Source organism: Gossypium raimondii, chromosome 7 (assembly GCF_025698545.1).
Source record: "Gossypium raimondii isolate GPD5lz chromosome 7, ASM2569854v1, whole genome shotgun sequence".
Lineage (NCBI taxonomy): Eukaryota > Viridiplantae > Streptophyta > Magnoliopsida > Malvales > Malvaceae > Gossypium > Gossypium raimondii.
This window is the reverse complement of record NC_068571.1, coordinates 3,872,942-3,898,696: the sequence shown is the minus strand read 5'-3', so window position 1 is coordinate 3,898,696 and position 25,755 is coordinate 3,872,942. Positions and strand designations below refer to the sequence as shown.

Here is a 25,755-nt window from a genome sequence, read left to right as displayed (position 1 = left end):
TAGTGGAAAGCGGTGTTGAAATTCACTCTAGTGCCTAAAGCTTTATGCAACATTTCCTAAAATCTAAATGTGAACCTTGGGTATCTGTTAGAAATGATGGAAATGGGCACACCATAAAGTCTCACTATTTTTTTAAAATAAAGATCAACAAGCCTTTCTAGGGAGTAGTCAACTTAGTCAATCTATCTACAATTACCCAAATTGAATCTTTCTTCTTTGGGGTGAGCGGTAATCAAACCACAAAATCCATAGTGATACACTCACATTTCCACTCAAGGGTTGTGATAGGTTGCAACAATCCTAAGGGCACTTGATGTTCTACCTTTACTTGTTGACAAGTTAGACACCTCAATACAAATTCAGTGATATCCTTTTTCATGTTTAACGGAGTAAGTCCTTTAACTTATAAACCAATTTCTCTTTGCCCTTAGAAAGTTGACTAATAGTAGTATTATTCTCCAAGGATAACTTTTCTTATGGTTTTGGCACACTAGCCTTGGGCTAAGATTTTTTTTTCCTTTGCATAAAAAAGCCATTAACTATAGTTGTCTAAAGTAGCGAGGCTCGTAATACGTGAGTCAATTAGAGAGGAATTTTTAGGAATCGAGCAAGAAACAGGATCTGGAGTCAAATTAAGAGCACATTTGTTGGACAACTGATCAATCCTTCCGCAAGTAAAACAAAGAGAATTGATACCTTTATACACAATAAATTGTTTGTGTCACGAAACAAGGAAGGGGCTTGTTGAGATTAAGTTGAATACATAAATAAGCGTAATGCCTTCTTTCACCTACGATCATATGATTATCAATGCGCAAAAGAAGGCCAACACCTCTGTCGATTTTCCTAAGAATATCAAAGACAAAAATATTCAACAGGAAGATCTAGGAGACGTAGCCAGACAACAACATAGGAATTTGTAGTAGTAGAAGCTCGAAGATTTGGTTCCCATTTAGAAACTATGAGGAAATGACCTTCGATAAGCCATGGTCCGTTCTTACTACATGTTCATAATCACTTTTCTCACTTAAGGAGACAATGAAGTAATCCAAGCCTAAGTTAGTTAAAAGAATTTTACCTGTCGGTTGCCATAAAGAGTTTAGGCAGCTTAAGACAAAATGATATCCCATTGATTTGCCAAAGAATTTAATGATAAGAGGTCTTGACCATGTATTTCTTATTCTTATTTTTTTCATCCTTAGAGAAAGTGATTTTATGTTCTCAGAATTTGATTGTTGAGAGTCATCAAGGGAGTCCTGTAGAAGTAGATCCTCATAAAATTCTTCATCATCAATGGCCATCTCTTGATTAGAAAGATCATTAAGAGGTTGTTGAGAATGGAAGGAATCTTTATAAGAGAGAGTAGTTTTAGGAGAGGGGTATTTAATACACTTATTGCTCTTAGCCAGAGCATCTTCTTCCTCTGTAGTGAGACTTACCAGAGATTATAAAGAAACTTTGTTAAGTTTGATGTTTCTCATATTTTGTGCGAACATTAATTTGATTGTTTCGAGAAATATCACTAAAGTTTGAACTTGGAATAAACATTAGGTTTATTCATTAAGAAATTTGGGCTAAAGACATAATATATTGTGATACATGGAAGATACTATTCAAATCGTAAGAGGAAATATCACCATGATTCATGCATTATGTTTTGAATTTAAGTGTTTATGGGCAATACGAACTAAGTGGGAGAATGTTGCAACTGCTAAGTTGCAGTTATTGGTTCGTGGGGTTATTCCATGTTTCTCATTTTTGTTGCCCTCCACTTCCATGTTGTTTGTGTGATAGTGGGGCATGTGATTGGTGGTTTTTTATGGGGAACCACCACTATAAATTCTCGCTTGCATAAGGCCGCTAATAACCAAAAAAAAATAATAATTCCATCTAGTGAGGTTTACTGAAGTGCTTAGAAGACTTTGGCGATTTTCGTGTTTTTGTATAGCTAAATTCAACGTCCTAGTCGGTTGTTTGATGCGCTCGATAGTAGTGCTACAACATTTAGATTTTGACATTTGATTCAGACAATGACCGGGGATATTTATATTCAATCTTTTCCACTACACTTTAACATTTAAACCGTAATTTATGCTTATAATTTAGGAAAGTGGCTTTTAATACACATATTGCTCTTAGCTAGAGCATCTTCTTCCTCAACAGTGAGACTTACTAGAGATTTCAAGTGAGAAAGCAATTTTTAACCCCTTTAATTTACATTAAAATTTGTACCATGTAGCTATCACATCCGTACAGTGTAATATATATATATATATATATATATATATATATATATATATAAGGAGGTACCCAAAAATATCTCGAAGACATGTCATGACAAGTTCATCAAGCAAAAAAAAACTTAAGCGGAAGAAAGAGATAAATGAATTACTTTTTTGACAATTGAATATTTATTTTCAAAGTTTTACATTATCTTTGTTTCAATTATTTTAATGTTAAAAAATTTATGGTATGTAATTTTATTTTGAGCGATTGAGTTTTAACTCAATTTGCACGTGTATTGTTACTAATGAAGAGTGACGTGGGTTCGAATTTACTGTAGTGTATTATCTTTCTATTTATGGATTGGAAAGGGTAATAAGTAATTCTAGACATTGTGTCAAAAAATAAATAATCCCGACTTATAATAAAATTGTCAAAAAATTTATTTTGAGCATAATTTTTTAATTAAGTTATGTGATTGCTCATTTGCATCATAATAATTTGTCAAAAATAATGAGTTATTTAATTCAATAATATTTTAATTAATTATATAATGGTCAGTTTGTATACATTGTTTAATTTAATCATATTTATTTCATAAAATCTATTAATAACTTTCCTGCCTTTCAAAAAAAATAAACAAAATTCCACGTCTTAGTAATCAATTATATACAGAAATAGTTTGTGTTTAAGATATTAATAATAAATGTTGAAATCAAATAAAAACTAATTATTCATATTTATTAAAATTTTCTACGCATATTTATTAAAAAACATTTTAGTATAGTTAATTAAGATTTTTTTTATTAATTGATTTTAAACAATAAATAAAGTTTTAATTTTAAATTGGATTAAAAATATTCACCATCTTAGATTCATAGACCCAATCCAATTCAGTGAGATGTTTCTTTCACATTTTTTTCACCGAGAACGTTATTGGACCATTGAATTTGGAGTATCTTATTTCACACAACTCACAGGTGTTATATGGTTATAATAAAAACAACTCGACCTGGAATCCGACCCGGGGTTCGACCCAATATAATAAAAGGCTACAAACATCCTAAAGGGATCCATCTCCGATCTTGACCTCTGATCTTAGCTTTCATTGATACTGTGTATCAATAACAGGATTCAACAAACAATCGATATTTCAGAATCAAAGGTGTAGTACTATTTGTAGTAGCGGTCCTTATATATCGTATTAACAATTGAAATATGGTCGAAAGAAAATTTCTCTATTTGACAGGGCTTTTTCCTAGTAACCCTTTTTTTTTCTCCATTATTATTGTTAATAGATTTCGTTTAATATCTTGCACGACAAACATATATAGATTTATGGTTTTATATACAAGTGTTGAAAGTTTTAAAATGTAAATGCAAAACATATTTTATTAATAATTTATTTTAATATGAATTTAAATATAAAAACCTTAAATTTTAAATTCATATTTAAATATAAATATAATATTGTACTGAAATTTTATTGATAATTAAATTTTATGCTCTATATGTTGAAAATTTATTTTACATTAATGCAATTCTATTAAAATTATATTTATTATAATACAAAATATTAGGATTCTAAAAGTAAAATTATTATACTATTTTGTTCTATTTTCCTAATCACCAAGATTTTTGAAACCTTGCTATTTTATAACAAATAAACATAATATATTTTCTAATCAATACATATGATTAAGCTCGTGCATCGCGCGGATATACGAATTAATTTTATTAATACTAAAAATTTCATCATACGTATATAAAATTATATATTTAAAATATATACACGTATTTAAAAATAACATATACTAAATAATTAAACTTAAAATTTGAAATTAATAATAAACCCTAGTTGTAAAGCAGTATATACTTGAAGACAAAAAAAAAAAAAAAAAAAAACAGTTAAAAACCAGCTGCTAGGCCCATCAGTTTGTTTGGGAGACCCACAAGCAGACTTGAAGATTGCCTTGGGTCCAATATGAATATTTTTTAATTTTTTAAAAATTAATTAATTATTAATCTGGTATACATGTGGATTTCACATCAGCAAAGTTAATAAATATTATTTTTTTTTCTATTTTAAGGTGATTTGATAAATAACTCAAGTTCAAGGGCTAAAAGGGGTGAAAAAATAAATAGAGGGCTAAAATGATTTTTTTTATAAAGTTAGAGGGTAAAATAAGTCATTATGCCTTTTTTTTAAGCTTGCTCGTACCCTGTTCATGTTTGTTGAGAATTTAAGATTACGCTTAGATATGATCATGGGCCGGGTCGGTTTTGGGTTGATGCAAAAATTTTGGCCTGAACAAAAAAAATAGGCTTAAAATTCTGTCCAAGCCCAACTTAGATAAAGAGTGCTAAATCTAAATCTAATCCGGTGTGCCCATATTAACTTTTTCTAAAATTAATTTTTATATTAAAACAAAATTAAAAATATATAATACATCAAATACACTAAAATATTAAAATAAATGTTTCCCAACAAATTGAAAATACATTAAAAAAATCTTTATACTTAAATAAGACTAAGATAATTGCAATTTAGCAAACAAATGTCTCTAAAATAGTAACAAAATTAACAATAAAACAAGAGTTATACAATATCCAAACAATAATAACAAAATAGTAGCAAAATAATAGTGAAATGATAGCAAAAAAAAAGAAGAAGAAAAAGAAAGTTTAGATTGATTCAAGTCGGGTCAGGCCCAAGTCAAAAAATCCTACTCGAGACCCGGCCCGTTTAGAAAATGAGCTTTATTTTTGGTTCAAACCCATTTTTTGGACCTATATTTTTATCCAAATTCTCTCACTTTTCAAGATCTAGACGAGTAGCCCGACCCATGATCAGGTCTTATTGTGCTTATGTTTGTTTATTTAAAATTAGACGTGTTTTTGTTTGTTCATTTAAATCAGGGGCGGCACTATATAAAGTATGGTCCTTGCCTCTCAAAAAAGGGTAAATTTATGGTTTGGCCTCTAAAAAGTATAAATTTCAAGTTAATGTGACGGTAAAATTACATTATAATTTCTCGAATTTTGTAATTCAATTTAGAGAAATTTTTTTTAACTTTTGCCACTTATTAAAATTAAATGATTTTGTTTATAAACATTAAACGGATATATTTATGAACATGTTCATCTATTCTTAAATAATAAACAAGTAAACCATAAATAAACATATTTATTATTCTTTTAGATATAAGATAATCAAACATAAATATTACTAATTATATTATAAATAAATATAATAAACACCTAAAAATATTATTATTAATTATAAACAATTTTAAATTATTTATTGAATAAGATTTAAATGAAAATAAGTGAACTTGTTCCAGGTAATAATATATTATTATCTAGAAAAATCTAGTAAATTATAATTAATAATCAAATAATTGCATTGTAAAGATAGGGAAATGAAGCTAGAAAAATTTTTAGGGGGTCGAAATTAAATTTAAAATTTTAATAGTTTATATCTTTATAATTTTTAAAGGATTAAATTAAATTTTTATCATTTTTAGGAGGTCAAAGTGTAATTTTACCTTTACTAATTTTAATTTTTAAAATTTCTAAAGAGCCTAAATGAACAATTTTTCATTTTACTGGGGACCGAGGCTCCTGCCAACCTCCTAGATGCGCCACTGTGTAAAGACTTAAGTTTTATACGTAAAATTATTTTTTTATAAAAAATCATAACTATTTTTAAAAATTATTTTGTAAAATAATCTAATTAAAAGTCAAATTCGGTATCTCATGAAAATATAAATATATCATATGTTTATATAAATGATTTTTCTATTAATCAAATATAAAAAAATTCATGTTCATTGATAAATTAATATTAAAATAAATTTTAATGATATATATTTATTATAATTAAATTAAAATATAAATAAAGTTTAATTAATAAATAATAATTTAAACTCAACCCAATCGAATCCAACTAATCAAATTGAATGAATAATTTGGGAGTTGAACAAGTCTCCGAGCCAGCCATCATAAAACAAACAAAAATATAATGACAAATATAGTATTCAATATTTATATTTTTATCAATTTCATCTTTAGTTTTTTTAAAATTAAATTTAATCGTTAATTTTGACTAAAATATTAAATTTTTAACGAGATTAGCATGGTAGTCCGTGTATCAGTTCATGTATATTTCATTCTAACATGATATTATTTATCTTATATATCATATTCAGCATTGTCTAAATTGGATTGAATCAACTGAACGAACCAAAAACCGACTAGAGTATTGATTTATTGAGAGGTTAAAAATTGGTTAACTCATAAGCGGGTACGAATTGATTGAACTAAGCTAGAAAAATCAATTGAATCGGCGGCTGAATCAATTGAACTAGCTTATATATATTATAAATTTTTTTACGCTTATTAAATTTTTAATAATTTGTTTTCTTTGAATCACCCAGATCGATTGAGTCAGTTAAATTGGAAATCAGTGGTCTGATCAATTTGACCACCTGTTCAAGACGTGTAATGAGATTGTCATGTGGGCTACCATGTTAATAAAAAACTAACATTTTAGTCAATATTTTTGTTAAAAATAAATTCGGTTATTCAAAGAAAAAATGGAGGACTAAATTTAACTTAAAAATATAAGAACCAAATTGAAAAAAATGTAAATGTTGAGAATAAAATTAATGATTATACCAAAGAAAATAACATAGCGAAAGTAAGGTAGAGTCAGCGTAGAACAGTTTGAGATTTTGACCAATTCGCCCAATTTACGTTTCTCAAGTCCAACTTGCGTCACTTGACAGACATTGATTGGACGAATACTACAACTTTTTTTTTTTTAAAATTTTAAAATAAAAAAAAAGTACGTTCTTACTCGGCGGGGGATGGCGATTGGGTGGACTTTCAGTACCTCTTTCTTTGAAATTCTACGCTTTCACAACTTCTCCATTTTCTTCTTTGGTTGGGCATATGCTGGTAAGATAACATTTTCATATATATATATTTTTGTAATTTATAGTTTTACTTTTTGAATGTTGGAGTTGAATAATTATAATCAGGAGAAGCTGAAGAATGGGCGGGATTTGTTCGAGGAGCGGTGTCAGAGATGGTGGAGTTGGAAATGCCTATGGGGGTGGTGATTTCAACAATAATTATCAGACCAAGGCTGTTCCTGAAAATAGCTTGATGAATCCACCTCAAGTGACGGAAATCATGGAGAAGAGAATCGAAGAACCCACCGATGATTTCTACGATGGAATTCCCCGTCTTACAAGGGGCATGTCTCAGAAATCTAGGTCAGTTAGGTCCACCCAGGCTGCTGTTGCTAAGGTAATCTTCAAATTCTCCCCCTTTTTTTCTTTTAACACTTCCGTCTTTTGCTTTCGTTTTAAACTACACCAGTCACAAGACTTGAATGTTACTTCATTAGCGACTTTATCAACGATCCTACTTTTAACATTGCAGGTTTCAGAGGTGGGTTCACGTTTAGGCAAAGCTGGTTCAGTTGGACTTGGAAAAGCAGTGGAGGTATTGGATACTCTAGGAAGTAGCATGACAAGTTTAAATCCTAGCGCAGGGTTTGCTTCTGGAGTGGCAACTAAAGGCAATGAACTCTCAATATTAGCCTTTGAGGTAGCAAACACGATTGTGAAGGGTTCAAATCTTATGCAATCCCTTTCTAGAAGAAACGTAAGGCATTTAAAAGAAGTAGTACTTGCCTCTAATGGTGTTCAAAATTTAATATCTAAAGATATGGATGAACTCTTAAGAATTGTCGCAGTTGACAAAAGGTAAATATGGTATCAACTACCCATGACACTACTTTCAGCTAATCGTGTTGCCTTTTGGTGGCTCTCCTTTTAGTATTTAGCTGCATGGTCTTCTTAAAAACCTACCAACTCATGCTCAAATTTTTTCTTAAGAATCTGTTTAACTCAATATTTGTAGGGAAGAATTGAAAATTTTTTCAGGAGAAGTAGTTCGTTTTGGAAACCGTTCAAAGGATCGTCAATGGCATAGCTTGGAACGTTATTTTGAGAAGTAATGCATGTTATATAGTAGTTCAGTGAATATTGTTTCCAATGTGCTAATGTGCTTCGTTTAAGTGATGCATTATTTTCATTTTCCAGAATCAGCAGAGAACTTTCTCCTCAGAAACAACTGAAGGAAGAAGCAGAATTACTGGTGGAGCAATTGATGATTTCAGTTCAATATACCGCTGTAAGTTTTATGCTTCACATGTCACCGAGTACTAATATATTGTGCAAAAATTTGTATTTCTATTGAGTTCTCTTGGTTTTCTTTTATATTCAAAGACTTCAAACCATCATATTCTTGTAAGGACTTGAGTGTCTAGGTTGGGAACTTCAAAATTGACTATCAAACAACTGCAAGAAATAAATCTAAAACCTAATATCACAGGCATTGAAACATCTTCAAATGATTCTGTTACAGCAAATTTGGAATTTGCCAAAAATACAAGACTCAAACAAGTAAAATGATCCATTTCCTAGCTTACTAGCAGTTTGAAAAATTAAGAGATATGATGATGATCCCTATAATATACTAATAAACCCTACATTAAATAATGTCCTTATTTTAGGCGCCCCTGTTGTATTCAATCTTTTATTTCCTTAATTATGATCTGCATCACATGTTTAGCTGTAAACCTTGATGTATTAGGAGCCAACATATCATAGTTGCTTTTCGTTCGGTTATCTTTGCAATGTATTATCTTTTGGGACTTCAGTATAGTAGATTGAAAACGATAAGGAGGTTGAAAAGAACTGCTTTTTGTGTTGCAGGAACTATACCAGGAATTACAGATTCTGGACAAATTTGAGCAAGATTACTTGCGTAAGCGTCAAGAGGAAGATAATTCTGCTGGCACTCAGAAAGGTGACTTCTACATCTCCTTTGGTTGCATATATATATAATTTCTTTAAGTCGCACTTGATTTGAGATGTTGCTTTAGTTGTAACCTAAGCAATTGAAGATCAAGAAGTATTGTGCTCTGTATTTTGGTTCAATTATTTGCAAGGAAGGCCTCATAATTGAGTTATTCATAGGATTAGAAAATATGGATAAAATAAGATGTGTTACAGGGATAGTATTGATAAGAGCTTCCATGTTGGAGGTTTTTGTAAAATGATCATGAAAGATGATATGCCATAAGATGAATGCTGCTGGAATAAATATGTTGAAATGAGTTTGTGGTCATAGAAGAAAAGGCAATTAAAAGATAGTCATTCATAAATTAAGAATAAGCTAAGAGGATGATATTTTAGTCTTCTAGATAGGACTTTTCAAAAACAAAGGAGTTCCCTTATTGATGCGGCACAATCTTGGACATGATTGAAAAAGCTACATGTCAATACAAGTAGAAGGTGGGCCAACCATGGTTTCCTTTGCTCTTTCTTTTATTCCACTCAAAGCTAGCTTCCTTTGTTGTTGGGCCTTCTCATATCTTAGAACTAGCTTAAAATGATGAGGAGAGGCAATTAAAAAGATAGTCACTCGTTAACTGAGAACAAGATAAGAGAATGATGTTTTAGTCTTTTAGATAGGACTTAAAAAACTAAAGGAGTTCCCTTACTGATGTTGCAAAATCATGGTTTTCTTTGCTCTTTCTTTTTTCCCTGAAAACTAGCTTCCTTTGTTGTTGGGACTTCTCAAAAGTGAGAACTGACATAATAAAGATGAAGAGAAGTTGAGAAAGAGAGATGAAGTAGTTAAGCTCTAACTTGTTTGTAAGAATATATTAATATTTGGATTTGGAATTTTTTGTAGTAACAATAATATTCAGCTTGGGAGAAGTTGTGTAAAACTCGGGAGAAGCTTGTATAGAATTGGAACTGTTTCTCTGCTAACTACTAAATATTCAGCTTGTATGATTTTTCTGTGATATGCAGGTGACAGCCTTGCTATCTTGAAGGCTGATCTGAAAAGCCAAAGAAAGCAAGTAAGAAATTTAAAGAAAAAGTCACTTTGGTCCAGAAGTTTGGAAGAGGTAGATGCAGTTTACTTTTTCAATTTGACCTTTATTTTCTTTGATGGTACTTTTTCCATATATCCTCTCTTATAACTAATACTTCTTCCTATTAGAAAAGCAGAACACTGAAAACAGAGAATAGAAAGAATTTCTGTAAAAGAGAACAGAAAGAAATTCACTTATTGAAGAATTCTAGGCTACTCATATAAAAGAAACTATCCTATTTTAATGCTTAGAATATGACAAATTACTGGAAATCAGGTAGCAAGAAATCAGGAAATGATCCTAAGTAATCAAGTAAAATAAAAATAAAATAATATCCCTAAACAAACTCCTAGAAATCTGGAATTGATGAGCTGTCAACAAAAACACTATTGCCTAGTTAGTTAGTTTACTGAAATGTTAACTGTCGAGCAAAATGTGATGTTGCTACTTGTTCAGACTATAATTTTTGGTTGCAGGTCATGGAGAAACTTGTTGATATTGTCCATTACTTAATCTTGGAGATCCATTGTGCCTTTGGTAGTAATGGTATGTACTCATTCAATTAATATTCCTATTTTTTAAGTTTTGAATATTTAATTCATGCAAGAGCATGATTGATACCACTTAGTTCGGTGATCTCAAAGTGATAAGGTGCAGTGCAAAGCAGAGCACCTTAGTTGCTTATCTTTTGTGCCTAGGCACATCTTTCATTCAAGGCAATAGGTGACCAAAAAGCATGCCCAACTTCAGTGTCCTTTGGTTTCTTTATCTTTTAATTTCTTTTATTAGCTTCATTTTCAATAGTTACAAACAAAAGAAAAAAAATTCTGGCCATTTACAAGAATAAAAGGTTGAGTAATATACCTGATGCAAAAGAAGGAATTGAAAGAAACTTGGTACATATTTACAAAGTTATTTACTTTTAAGCTTATTAGACATGATACGTATGATTTCTTCTTGTATATATTTACCTTCTAGAAATTAGCGCTTTACTTCAATGATTTTTTCCCCTTCATTGGAATTTTATAGAGTATCAAAAATCACCTGAAGGATCTGAGAGCGGTCACCAAAGATTGGGGCCTGCTGGCCTTGCTTTGCACTATGCAAATATAATTATGCAAGTTGATACTCTTGTGAGTTTGTCTTCTCTGTTTTTTTTCCTCTTGCATGTTTATGTGTTTGGCATTGATTCTTCCATGTTTCTTTTATTTTTATATTCTAAATTTTGCTGAAGATAAGTAATTGAAACTACACCCTATGTGTATGCTACATCTGACATGTCATGCTTTCTAATATTGCCTTTAATTAAACAGACCACAGGTAAAAAGAAAACAAGCATGGGCAGAAAATTGTCTAAGCGTTAGAGAGATACAAACATGCATGTGCATGTTTACATACACATGCATGTGTGAGCATGCTTGCCTGCTATTGCACGAGGATAAATAAGTATGCATGGGAAATGTGTCTTATCCTAATTGACTTATAGAATGGTTGTCCTTTTTCTAATCTAAGTTTTAGTAAATACAACAATACATCAAAATCAATAAAAATAAATGAGCAGCTTGTTCTTGTGCTTGCTTTTATCTTGAATCACTTGAATGTTTCATTCAAAGTCTGGCTAGTGCCCTGCTTGACTTGGCTATCAATGGGATTACATTAATAGTTTTATTAGATTTCTTTTACATATTAAATATGATGAACTGGTTTTATTTAGTTTGTCTTAGAAAAGCAAATATCCCATTTTTTACCTGGTCTTTTTTATTTTGCTTCAATAGATTTATGTTTTCAAAACTTCTCTTATCCTTATGCTCATCAGGTTGCTCGATCAAGTTCTATCCCTGCAAATACAAGGGAGGCATTATACCAGAACTTGCCACCCTCCATAAAATCAGCTCTACGCCCGAAAGTACGATCTTTTCATGTCAAAGCAGAGGTAGTCTATGGTTTGTCAATTTTTTTTTTTTGTAGGGAAGATGCTGATTGTCTCCAAAAACATATTAATAATTTGAAAACCAAAAAGGATTGCTGGACGTTTCTTGATATTTATTTCCAACCAAGCAGTGGTTTATTTTGAACTTTCCAGTAATCCTTTTCTGTTTGTTTACCATCTAATCTGTTTGTATGGAATTCTGCAGCTTACTGTTACAGAAGTCAAAGATGAGATGGAGAAGACATTGCAGTGGCTTGTTCCACTTGCCGCTAACACAACCAAGTAAGATGGCCAACCTATTTTCTTCTTTCTGTACCAAGAATGATGATCAGCTATCTCACAAATAAGAAGCTTCTGGCTTGTTTATCTTCTGCTTCTGCTTTTTTTAAATATTTTTTTCCATTTTTATTTCTTAAGCCTTCTAACAGTCTTTGTTGCTTTCATTGCACTTACACAGAGCCCATCATGGTTTTGGTTGGGTTGGGGAATGGGCAAATACAGGGTGAGTAACTATAGTTTTCTCCTTGTTCTCATGGTTTTATTTTTTGGGTGCTAGAAATCTGCAAATATGCCAAGTGAAAGAAGATTTTGACATTTGTTTTTTCACCTTTTTTTGTTACATAGTCCTGAGCTCAACAAGAAGCCTTCAACTGGACCAGCAGATGTAATTCGGATTGAGACACTTCACCATGCCGATAAAGAGAAAACTGAAACCTATATTCTTGAGCAACTATTGTGGCTCCATTATTTGGTCAACAAATCGAAGTCAAGTGTCGCTCTTGGCTTGAATACATCTACCAAAACCCAAGTTACACCTAGAGAGAAGAATAAGCCACCCAAACCTGAATCTCCCACTGCTCAAACTCCAGAAGAAGAGAAGTTGTTGCAGGATTTAACTATGAAAGTAGGAATCCAGGGGATTAGCCGAAGTCTGGATTTTGACTGTGAGAGGAGAAGATTGAGAAAGCATGATTGCCTAAGCAAGAGTACCGGCCACTCTCCTCCAAGAGTAAGCAAGGAAAAGGGGTTGACAAAAAGGCTTCCTTCTGGAGTTCCCATCATAGCTTATGGCATGTACAAAGAGAAAGCATTGGATGTTATCGATAGAGTCGACAGTCTCAGCTAATTCATTGAATGACTAGAGTACGGAAGAGAATACTGATGACATGAGCAGTGAGGTACTGGCATATAAATAATTTAGTTTCTGCAGTTAGTAGCATAAAAGAGGTGTTCTGCTGATGCTACACTGCGAATAGCATTCCAAAATTTTGGCCGAATCCATCAATCTTTACATTTGTTTGGCTAATCCGGTCCTCTTACTCAGGCTGCTATTGTCAAAGAGTATCTGCAGGGCAAAGAGGGGGGGTGATGCTGCAATGGCTTTTGACTTCCTGTACAGATTACAGATTGTTAGGTCAGTTTTATCTTTTGGTAGAGATATTAGTATTACACAACCTAACCTCTTTTGTTTCTTCAAAGGTGCCCCTTGTGTTGTTCCTTTAGACTTGGGTAAATAATCAGCCATCTCTCTACACCTATGCCAACTTGATTATCCATAGAATTATATATACCTCATATGTGTAATTTATGGATTTAAATTATTAAGTATTTTCTATAATATATATATATATTTCGTAGGTGATTTAAATTAGACCTAACAACTTCGGATATGATACAATACATGATATGTATGCAATATGAGAAAAATTAAAACCAAAACATGGAATTTTAGATAGGTAATTCCCATCTCATCATTTGATCTAGGCTTAATGCTTCATTTAGTTCTTTAGCTATATTGCTTTACCCTGTTTGGTCTTTATTTTCTTTTTTGTTTTAAATCAAGACCTAAATTTAAGGATGGGATAATGGCATCTATAGCCCTTGGTACTTTAACAAATCTTCTAATGTGGCTTCTTTACTTAAAAATATTGATTTTGAAACCTAAATTTTAATTCTGTCTATCAATGTAGTACCTCCCTCTACCGCTGATAAAATCTTACATCACTCGGCATGTTGGACCAATCTCATGGTGTCATGTGGCATTATTTTGTAAAAAGAAAAAAGATAACTAGTCAAATCAAGCGACTTAGAAACAATTGTATCCAATTTAATTTTAAAAAGAAAAAAGATATTAATATTTGATACACTGTCAATGAATAGGTTTCATGCATTGTCAGCTAATAACAAAATGACACAATTACTGGTGTAAGATAAAAACATTTAAAGACCTGAAAGTGTATAATAAAAAGATAAGGTCTACTTTTTAAATGGATTGGGCCCTGGGTATAATTTCTGACCTGGCTTGGCTCGATCAAAATGTTCCTAAATTTTTTTTCTTTTCGTTGTTTGTTGTCATTTTATTGTTATATTGTTACTATTTTATTGTTATTGTTTAAATATTGCATAACTCTTATTTTATTGTTAATTTTCCTACTATTTTAGAGGCATTTGTTTACTAAGTTGCAACTATCTTAGTGTTATTTAAGTTTACAAAATTTTTTTAACGTATTTTCAATTTGTTAGAAAATATTTATTTAAAATTTTAGTGTATTTGATGTACTATTTTTTTAAAAAAGTTTGTTTTTTATATATATATATATGTATAAATAATATAAAAATTTTAATATGAGTAGGTCGAATTAAGCTTGAGTTTAACATTTTTTATTTAGACTAAATTTGAATAAAACTTTAACATCATTTTTTTTAAGTCAAACCGAAACCTAAAAAACGAAACTAAAATTTGGCATCCACCCACCCAGGGTCTAAGCACCAATATTACTTATAGAATTTCCTAAACTAATTTACAAGAAACTAAGCAAAGATTAAAAAGAAAAGGACAAAGATTAAAACCAGGTGGCCTATTTCAGCTGGTCGCTCTTTCTTAATCATTAGTGGAATCTAAACTATTCTGGGTATTAATTAACAGCATTCCAATTAATCACATTGAATTTGCCTTCCAACTCAACCAAATTTCTATCATTATCTACCCAAAACAATATGATTATTCAAGAAGGATTCATGTAATTATAGATCTGAAAAATAATTACATTCTATCTTCTGGAATTTATAATTTGTGTTTCCATTTTATCTCTCTCCAATAATTTCAAGCTCAATTATATTTATAGTATAAATAAATGTATATGATATATAATTTAAATTTATCTTTATAACATATAAAAACAAATCGATTAAACCTAAATTCATCGGTCAAGTAAGTTGATATTAGAGATTATTGATTAACTAAGACCTGTTTGATAAAATGTCGAAAAAATTCAGTCAGTTGACAATTAATATTTTCAACAATTCAACTTTTAAACACGTTTGATAATCAATAATGAAAACTATTAGATAGATTCGTTTTTTCTAAAAGAAAATGTAGAAAACGGTAAGTAGATAGGACCGACTTATCACTTAATAGAGAATAAATTCAATTGTTTCTTTTATTTTAGGGTGTGTTTGATAAAAGTAAATATTAAATTTTAAAAGCTTATTTTATTTTTAATCTTATTAATCTAATATTTTATATTATTTTGAGTAGTTTTGAAGGAAATATAAATATGGTAATTTAAATTTTTAAATATTTTTTTACCTTAAGTGGTAAGCAACTATTTATCTTATTCAGCATTTTTGTTGAAAATTTTATATCAAATAAATGTTTAAAATATTAAAAGTTGAAAATTTCCATTTTCAATAGCTTTTCAGATATATCCTTATTTTTTATTCTATTGAAGATTATATTATAATTTATTAAACAATATAATTATATTCGATATTTAATTTTAAATAATATATAAAAAATTATAACTTAAAGTCAACAATTACTTTTTTAGCTTAGGCTGTGATTGTGAATATATAATATATAAGCATGTATAAGCAAAAGGATACTTTCTTTTATGTTGTTTTAACAAAGATGGGAATAATGAAAGTTGTGAAACAGTGATTCATGATTTGTTGACACCCCATTTGAGCCAAATTCTAAGGAATTTATTTTTCCCAATTTTGGATACCCCTAAATGGGTGAAGGGGGTCTGGCATGCCTCCATTGGTTCCTTTCTGCACAAACCTACCAAAAGGATCAAAACAAAAGGTTAAATTATAATCTTTATAGCTTTTATTGAATAGGCTCTTTTAAGTGCTTTACTTAATAAAAGAATGCCTGGTTGACACCCATTAGATGCAAAACAGGATCAAGCTTTCTGACAAATGGCATCTCAAAGGTAGAGTTATAAATAATGGGTTTCAACCTAAATAAAGGATAGATAGATGCTTGAAAGGAAGGAGAGAAGGTACCCCCAATAAAGTAACCGATGAAGATTCTATGGAATGAAAAGAGAAGAGAGAGACTCACATGATTTTATTATGAACCTGAATTTTATGTAAATCGATTTAAAACTCACACAAATTTATTATTAAAATTAGAGTTAAATTAATAGGCTCTAAGCAGAAAGAAATTAATAAATTTCAAAAGTCTAAACCTTACAAGATGTTTAACTGGCACACAAGCAACAAATAACTATTAGTTTAAGAATAGTACTTGTCACAAGTTACAAGGTAAGATCAACAAAGGGTTTGGAGATAATTCTGTTGGATCAAGGACACTAGCACTAGCTAATCACGCACTTTTATGCAACCAACAACCTCAGGACGTTAATCCTCACTAATACTACCTTTCCCTTGCTGAAATATTCCTTCAAGCTCTCATCACCTAATTGACTTACGCATTGAATAGCATCCTAGAGCACAAGCTCCACCACCCCTCGTAGTTCTTCATTTTGTCTTGTTAGCACAAAGTCCTCACAAATCCATAAACAACCTCCAACCTATCTTCATCCTAAGAAGATGTTAATATTTAATACCATTTGTGGGAACGAGCAAAGAGGCATGAATCCCACCATTGAAGCTAACCCTATCGATTCTGAAGCCAACTCATTTAACAATGAAAATAATCCTCTCGATACCAAATCCAATCCACGTAACACCATTGGTAACCCTTCTATTGTTGAGAACTTCACATTTAATGTTGCCACCGTTGATGTCGCCACTAGCCACATTGTTCCTATGTAGTTAGAACCCTAGCATGCCTCAAATGCTTACCGTGTCTAATTCCACTAAAGTTAGCTAAACTCCCACCTTTGCTTACTATTACAACCCTCTAACCCTATATTCCTCAATGCCTTAAACATACTCTCATCATCCCCTACATTCCCCTTAGTATTTATGGTATTGTTGCTCATCACGCCATTTATCTCCTTTAATACCATTGCTATTGTTGAACTTCCTATGTAACAATCCATTTTCAGTGGTGTCGGAAATAATGGTTTCGAGGCCACAAGTCTGACGAGTGAGTCTGTAAATATTATTATTTAATATTTATGAGTCAAATATAATATTATATTTAATTTTGATTTGATATTTTTTAGTAAGTGAATGGAAATTTAAGTACAAGTGGTTTGTCCCTAAAGTCAAGTGGTTTTTGAAAATGAGGTTTTGAGACCTCATTTCTATAATCGAGCCTGTAAATATTTAATAAAAATATTTACAGAGTTACTATATAGGTATATTAAAACTTGATCCAGATATTTTGACGTTTGAATATTAATTAAGGAAAAATGACTAAATTATAAAAGTTATAAAAATTAATTGATATTTGTTTTATTTTTAAAAGGTTGAATTAATTAATATTAAGGGTTTTATGTTGAAAATTACCCTTTTCCTTATTAGTGGCCGGTTATGGTAGGTTTTATTTAGATTTTAAATCAAAATGATTAGTTAAATTAATATTAAATCTTATAATAATAAAACATCCATTATCATCTTTCATTTTCCACTTTCTTCTTCACCGAATTTAGAAATAAAACAAGAAAGCCATAGCCATCGTTTATTCAAGTTCGGTCCGCCATTGCATGTAAGTCTCCCATGTGCTTGTTTTTAGTAATTTTTATGTTTTTGAGATCATTGCAATTAGGTTCAATTAATCCGTATCTCCATTTTCAAAGCTGGTAAAGTTTTAAAAATGTTTACATTCATGAAAATTGAAGCTTTTGATGTTTAATTGTATGGTTGTGAGCTTATTTGTGAATGTGGACTAATTTGTTAAGTAAATTTTGTTAGTTTTGTGAATAAGGACCAAATTGTAATAATGTAATATAATTATGTTTTTAGGGAGTTACAATGGTAGAATTGTAATTGGATTGAAAATCAAAGCTTAAATTTGAAAGATATAATAGTTTCGGTTTTAGGGACTAAATTGAATAAAAATAAAAGTTTAAGGAAAAATTGTAAAATGATGATTAAGGGTCAAATATATGAATTCCAGTATTTTATGATATTTGAATTGGTTAATTGAATAAAATTATTATATTTAGATAAAAAATGGATCAATTGGTTGATAATCGCGAGAAAGGAAAAGTTGAGTAATCGTCGTTGAAGTGTTCATAGCTATTGAGGTTAGATAAGTTCATAAATTGCTTTAACTAATTAGTTGTTGTTTTGTGATTTAATAATGATTTATATATGTTGTGATTGAGTTCATTTGTTTTTATAATTGATAATTGATGAATTGGATTAATTGATATATAGTAATTAATGAAATGATTTGAATTACCATATTAGCTAAGTTAATTATTATGATCGTAAATGCAAACTATATGGATAAATTCTTGTAATGGTATGATATGAAGAAATTTGAATGAATTGGAATGGATAGTGGCCCGTATGAACCTCGTGAAGGCTTAGGATTCAAATGACATGTCATTAGGGTTATTACAATTTGAGTGCTGGTCTTGGATGTCCTACCAGTGGATGAGGTCCTATATTTGTTGTGAATTCTCCATAGCTCGTGTAGCCTAACATCCCGACCTATAGCTCGTATGAGCAGATTCATTTCATAGCTCGTGTGAGCATTTACAATTATGGTTACTGTTACAGGCACACTTTGTGTGAACATTGTTCTCATGTATCTGATGTTATTTCATTTGGTTCATTGGGTGTTAAATGTGTAAAATGAAATGGAATATATGAAAGGGTTAAATGGAATTAGACAATGAATGGATATATTTATATAAATTATTGAAATGAAATGTGATATACAAAATAATTATGCATTAAATGTGTAAATGAATGGTAATATGAAATGGTTAAATGAAGTGTCTTGAAATGAAGATGTGAAATGTTAAATGAATATGTAATGGTTGGTTTATGTACCAAGCGTGCTTTTCATGTATATGTTATATATATATATACGCACTAACCTTGTGAGACTTAAGATGTGTATAGGTAATTAATGAACTCATGACCAAGATATTAAATTATCTTGTAAAATGTTTAAAATTTCATCCTTTATGGTAAGTTAAAGTTTATTACGAACTTACTAAGCTTTACGTAAGCTTACCCTGTGTTGATTTTTCTTTCTTGTAGATCGCCGAACTCGAACTATCGATTGGATTGCTTTTGGATATCACACTATCTGGCAACTTATTCGGTAACTAGTTTGTTTATTTTGATTCGGTTATAAGTGGCATGTAAATAGGGTTTTGGTATATATATGTTATAAGCATTATAGATATGTTTTGTGTTAATTGAAATATGAGATGTGTTTATGATGTGAATCTTAATTATTAATTTTGGTTTATTTTGGTGTGTGATGGCAATGGTATATCTATAAAAGTGTTTTTGACCATTTGCTATATGCCTTATGAAAGTAGTTTGATGTTTGGTTCATTGGATAAAAATGAAATAGATGTATAGATATGTTTGATTGGTTTATAAGGTAAGAACATGTATATAATAAATGTGAATTGAGATTAGTGTTGATTTGTGGTGCCAATGTGGGCATATTGGTTAGGCACATAGGTTGTATGTTTTTAGCATATTTTTGGCATGTTTATATGTGTTTTGAATAGGTGAAAAGGGTTGATATCGTTTGGTACTTAAGAAATGGTGTATGAAATTGCTTGTTTTGGAAGTCATTTTAAGTACACACGGCCTGGGACACTGGTTGTTACACGGCCGTATGCCACACATAGTTATACCACACGGCCATGTGACCTATTAAATTTTGGTGCAGGTTTGTTTCACACTGTCACAGGTTGTTACACGATCGTGTGACCCTATTTTCAAACTGTGTATGGTTTGGCCACACAACCATGTCCTTGAGCCACACGACCGTGTGACCCTTGTTTTTAGTTTTTTTTTTACATTTTTTTGTTTGTTTCAAATTAGTCCCTAGTTGTTTACAAACTAATTTAGGTTCTCGTAAACTCGATTTAAGACTCGTTTTTGTATGAATGCCATGAATGATGATTGGTTATATCGTTTTTGTATGAATGCCATGAATGATGATTGGTTATGTATAGTTTATATTTAAATTAATATTTGGTTGGTTTTGTGATGTTATGATATTTGTTATTTCTCGTAATAATTCGTAACCCTAATCCGACGACGGAGATGGGTTAGGGGTGTTACATCCTACTTTGCATAGGCTAACCTCATTCGTATCCAGTACAGTTCCAATTACATAGGTTAACCTCATTTGTGTTAAATACAGTCTATTAGATGTATTCAATCAGGCATATACTCATCACCAACCATATTATGATTACACTACCTTCTCCTTAGCTTCATCATGCCAACAACCAAATTGTCATCCTCAATACCTTGCTCAACTACAAATCTTCACATCCGCCCTTACATCGCAACAAAATGCTAAACCAAACAACTTTTGCAAAAGTTAACGAAGCCAGTTAAATCAATGAACCAACCATGAGAACCTACAATTTGTTCCTTAAGATTGTTTAGAGATCTTATGCTCTATAGCTGAACATGAAGCTATGAACCGTGAGAGGCAAGACTTAGGATACCTTGGGCAAATGCCAACCAATATAACCCTAAACATTAAGTGTTAAATAGGGGACTTCAAAGTCTCGAACAACATCAACAAACTCAACAAGCCCACACATCATTATAATGACATTAACTCTAATAAACATTAACGAGACATAAATATATAGTGTGTACTTTAATGGGTTTAATATCCTTTTTACAACCCTAACCTAGCAAAGCAAATGGTTGACCTAAAACAAGAACTAAAAAACCTTAAGCAATCCTACAAAGATATTTATGAATTGTTAATCACAAAACATTACCCCTTCTATTTAGTGATTCGTCAAGCTAAAGTGCCACCAAAACTCAAACTATTTTCGGACACATGAATAGACTACAAAGCTTGCTAGTCATCCTAATCATATCGAACCATTTTATGATCTTAAGGGCATTTCTGATCAATGTCATGTCTTCCCTACAACCCTTAAAGGTTTGTCAATAGAATAGTGGTATTCCTTAACGCCATGTTTTGTTGTCAACTTCAACGAGCTTAGTATTAATTTGCTAACAGATTTTGGCAGCCACGAAATTGCAATGTGTACACTTACATATATTATAACTGTTAAATAGAACCCGGATGAAACCCTAAGAGAGTACATCAAAAGGTTCAATGTTACTACATTAGGATTAAAGTAACTTAATGAAGAGTGGGCCATCACTAATTTCTTTGCAAGGGTGTTTCACAAATCTCTAAGATATGCTATTATATACATGCAACCCACCAAGCTTTATCAACTCTAAGAAAAAGAGAAAAACACATATAATACACAAAACTCCAAGTCTGATTCAAAATTTAATCAACCAAGAAACACATCACAACTAGATTGAAAAAGAGAATGGGCTTTGGTTTACTCAAAGTTTGCGCAATACACTCATATGAATACAACCTGCACCACTATTATACATGCCATAAAGAAAGAAGATTTGGTAGAATGACCACTGCCTATAAGGCTTAGTCGTACTCAACAATGTTAAAAAATCGTTTAGAAAACATGTCAGAGTTGGCATAGTGGAATTTTAATTTTTTTATAACGGATCTTTGTTGTGATATCTAATTGTTGGGATCTAGTGCCCTTAGTGTAGTGATTTCGTCTATGTACTTGTAATTATTTTGAACAAATTGACTTAATAAAACTCCATCGTTATCATTAATATCTTTTGTATATTGTCCTCAACAGTTTTTGCATGCAAAGTAAAATGAAAGCAAATATTAGCTTATTAATATCTAACGTTTAACTATTGACAAATTGCATTATGAGGTCAAATAATAATGCGAGAAGACAATTTATATTAGTAGATAATCTAAATAGTCTTTAGTTTAATTAAAATTGAAAAAATCGGTTAAAAGACTAATATGCCGTTTATCAAATCCAATTGGAGAGATACATTGTCTTGGGTATCGGGATGAATTACTCCCAAAATATATACATAGGTGTAACTGTCTAGATTGATAGTGCACCAGACAAGACTCAAGTAGAGTGAATCCTAGATTCGTTTTGGCTTTATTCACTTGTGATGTTCATAGCGTGACTTACCTAAATCTTGAATAAGTGACAAACTATTTGTGCGTGAATCGTATGCTTTCATGTATTGATAGCCTGAGTTCAATTAGTAATAAAGCTTAAAACTAGTATGTTGGGGTATACGATTTTTGCATGACATAACGTCACTTACAATGGTGGAATCCATAGCCCAATAAAAGGGCAAATGATATCCTCTCATTGACATTATATGATAGATGAAAAGTAACGTGGTCACGAGTCATTTGTCCTAAAACGAATTATTCAATTGCTATTTGTTGGTAGTTGGCCTTTCATGAATAAAGATGTAATGATTATCATGAGATAAAATAGGATCATATTGGAAGACCAAATTTATCTCAAAGAGATTAATCATATCCAATGAGGGTAACACACGTGACAAGGTCATTGGATGAGAACTTGATGAAGTAACTTTTGTAATGGTATATAATAGGGAGAGCTCAGTCATGATAACTTAATGAAATGCTTCCATGACTAAATAATATTGTAATTAATAGAAAAAGTGTCGAAACTTAATTACAAATTATTTTAACCCTAATTATTTATGTCCAATCGGTCCTTCCACTAGTTCGATATAACCTTGATGGTTTGCATTAATCAATGATATGGAAAGTGTGAAACAACGAACTAGAGAAATAAATCGCATGTATCATTATCATAGTGAATGGGTTTTCTCTCTATAAACAAGAGATGACTCGGAATTAAATTAATTTATTCAAATTATTATTTATTTTGTAATTAAATAATTGGAGTTCAAGTGAAAATTAAATTAATAAAGTCATTATAGTTTCATGAGAACAAGTTAATTAAATTAATTTGCTCATAGATTCTAGTATGGTTAAGTTGTCATGATTTTAACAGAATTAGAATTCAGTTGAGTAAATAATTTTAGCTTAATTAATTAATTAAATGAATGAATAAATAATATTTTGAGCATAGGAAAAATATTTATTGGGTTGAGAAATTATATGAGTTGATTTAAAGACTAGATAACACATATAATTGACCCAATAAATGATAAGGCCCATCTAAGCCCAATTTAATAGGAAAGGCAACAAACCCTAGTCCCAGAGAGGTCTTGTCATCGCCCCTAGCTTGTATACTCCTAGTAGGAGCCATTTTTTATTAAAATATTATTATTCGGTTACACTTTGTTCAACTGAAACACTTGTTAGCTTCTCTATAAATAGATACTAAGGGCTAGGTCAAATACACACCTCTCATATATCAATATTCTGTCAAAATATAGTCAAGCTATTTTCCAAATAAATTCTATCTTTTGACAGAGTCCATCTTTTGGTTTCTAGCTCTTAAAGTTTCACTAAAGTGTTCATTATTTGTGAATAGAGCCCACGCTCTAGCAAACGAAGGTCAAGGATAGTGAAAAAGATCGTGATGTCGAAAGTCGGAAATGAAAAAGTCTGTCATATCCGAAAACACAAGTATAATTCGTGTAATAAGTTTATTGCTATAAACATCACGACTGGTTAGTTTAAATGAAAATTTTTAAAATTTTGTTGTGCTTAGTTCCACTATTTTCAAACTATTTTTCCAACAATCTAGAGTAATAAATATGATCAAACAAAATAGTTATGTTCCAAGGCTTGGTCAGGTGTCCAAATCACAAAAGGGCTTTAGAAAATGCCTTGATTTTTTATCCACTCGACTTGAAGTCCAAAGTCTTCAAGTTTTCAATTGAATGACGTTCTCCACTACTCTCGGACTCTCGCTTAGAGTGTGGGATCTAACTCAAAAAAATCGAGCATAGGACAAAAACCTAGACTTTGCAAAGGTGGTAGTTGACTACTCCCTATATGCGTATCTCAAACCAAATTCAACTTCTAAAGTTGAGTTATAACTTTTAGATGATTGTAATTATAACTCTTACAAAACTAGAACCAAAACTTAAGAAAAGTAGAATTTATTCAAATACAAGAAAATTACTCGAATGAAATTTTCACTAAATTTCAATAGAATTTTTCATGTATATTCTTGTATATCAATTTTGGTAAATATGGGGTATATAAAAGGAATATATGCAAGGCTTACATTCTAATTCGTAGTAAATTAATTAACTTTTGGAAGAATTCTCATGTACCATGGCCGGCGACTCCAAGGGCGCCTCGGTGCATTATCCCTAATAGCTAGTTTGATGGATTTAACCTTAATATTTAAATAATCAAATTAAAGCCATGATGACTTTATCATATTAGAATCTATATGTAAATTTATTTAATTATTCGATTAAAATTAAACTACGATGACTACTTAATTTAATTTTTACTTTGAACTCTTTTATTTAATTTATTCATTCAATTAAATAATAATCCAAAGAAATTAAATCCTATGTCATCTATTGACTTATTGAGAAAATGCATTTACTACGGATAGTACTACATTGAACCCAATTTTTAGAAAAACACACACACACACATATAATTTTCGATAACTTCTTGCTGCCTCTTTAAAAAAATTCTTGATTTACGTTTTGTTAATTTACCGGCTTAGTGTAAGATAGAAACATGCCTATCTCGTCGTAATAATCATTGATCTTATACTTTGTATTATTAATATAATCTAGTTTCTTTTTATAATATCTATTTATTTCTAAGAAATATTTATATAATAGATTGAGTTTATCTAATGTATTTCTATATCGAATAGAGCGGCGATTAAAATGAATGATTTACTGAGTATAAATCGTGAATCAAAAATAGAAAATCATAAAAGATGAAAAAAGCTTTTGGCTCTAGTCATTCCATTATATTGACAATTTCAAAAAACTGCTCATACTATGAGCATAGTATGGTCGCGGTTAGGCAAGTATGCCCCCATCGTCTAGTGGTTCAGGACACCTCTCTTTCAAGGAGGCAGTGGGGATTCGACTTTCCCTGGGGGTAGGGTACTACAAAAGGAAGTTGATCATGGATTATCAATAAATCTAGAATTGATTCTTCCTGGGTCGATGCCCGAGCAATTAACGGGGACGGACTATAAATTAGTTGGCAATATGTCTACGCTGGTTTAAATCCAGCTCGGCCCAATAATTCGCTGATCCGCCATAACCCAAAATGCCCTTTTTTTTTGTATTTTGTTTTCCCAAAAAGCCAAACAAAAAAATTAGGGAAGAATAAAAAAAAAGTTCAATTTTGTAATATATCCACCCCTACCGCTATTTGTTTTTTATTTTGTTCTATTTATTTAGTTGTTCCCATAAT

At 30.9% G+C, this 25,755-nt stretch overlaps 2 protein-coding genes across 3 annotated transcripts; both read left to right on the top strand.

Annotated features, from left to right (window-relative positions):
* The first annotated feature begins 7,038 nt into the window (after positions 1–7,038).
* LOC105766536 (protein PSK SIMULATOR 3) lies at positions 7,039–13,767 on the top strand. 2 transcript variants are annotated; one of them, XR_008197845.1, is made up of 14 exons: positions 7,039–7,185; positions 7,269–7,539; positions 7,675–8,000; positions 8,158–8,250; positions 8,340–8,430; positions 9,015–9,108; positions 10,122–10,219; positions 10,663–10,732; positions 11,216–11,319; positions 12,003–12,119; positions 12,322–12,398; positions 12,574–12,618; positions 12,741–13,294; positions 13,441–13,767. XR_008197845.1 is itself a non-coding variant. In XM_012586024.2 (13 exons), the coding sequence occupies exons 2-13, from the start codon at positions 7,282–7,284 to the stop codon at positions 13,240–13,242; spliced, it is 1,875 nt and encodes a 624-aa protein (XP_012441478.1). In that variant the 5' UTR covers positions 7,039–7,185; positions 7,269–7,281; the 3' UTR covers positions 13,243–13,767. The 2 variants fall into 2 exon arrangements, 1 of the variants encoding a protein (XP_012441478.1); XM_012586024.2 differs by having other exon boundaries at positions 12,741–13,767.
* An 11,500-nt stretch (positions 13,768–25,267) lies between these two features.
* On the top strand, positions 25,268–25,438 carry LOC128042431 (uncharacterized). Its single transcript, XM_052633469.1, has one exon. The coding sequence runs from the start codon at positions 25,268–25,270 to the stop codon at positions 25,436–25,438; it is 171 nt and encodes a 56-aa protein (XP_052489429.1).
* Positions 25,439–25,755: the final 317 nt, after the last annotated feature.

Excerpts from the sequence above, each read along its gene's own strand:
- LOC105766536 (XM_012586024.2), top strand. The coding sequence starts at position 7,282 with ATGGGCGGGATTTGTTCGAGGAGCGGTGTCAGAGATGGTGGAGTTGGA. Across the intron at positions 7,540-7,674 it reads CCCAGGCTGCTGTTGCTAAG|GTTTCAGAGGTGGGTTCACG; the intron begins GTAATCTTCAAA and ends TTAACATTGCAG. Across the intron at positions 9,109-10,121 it reads TTCTGCTGGCACTCAGAAAG|GTGACAGCCTTGCTATCTTG; the intron begins GTGACTTCTACA and ends TGTGATATGCAG.
- LOC128042431 (XM_052633469.1), top strand. The coding sequence starts at position 25,268 with ATGAAAAAAGCTTTTGGCTCTAGTCATTCCATTATATTGACAATTTCA.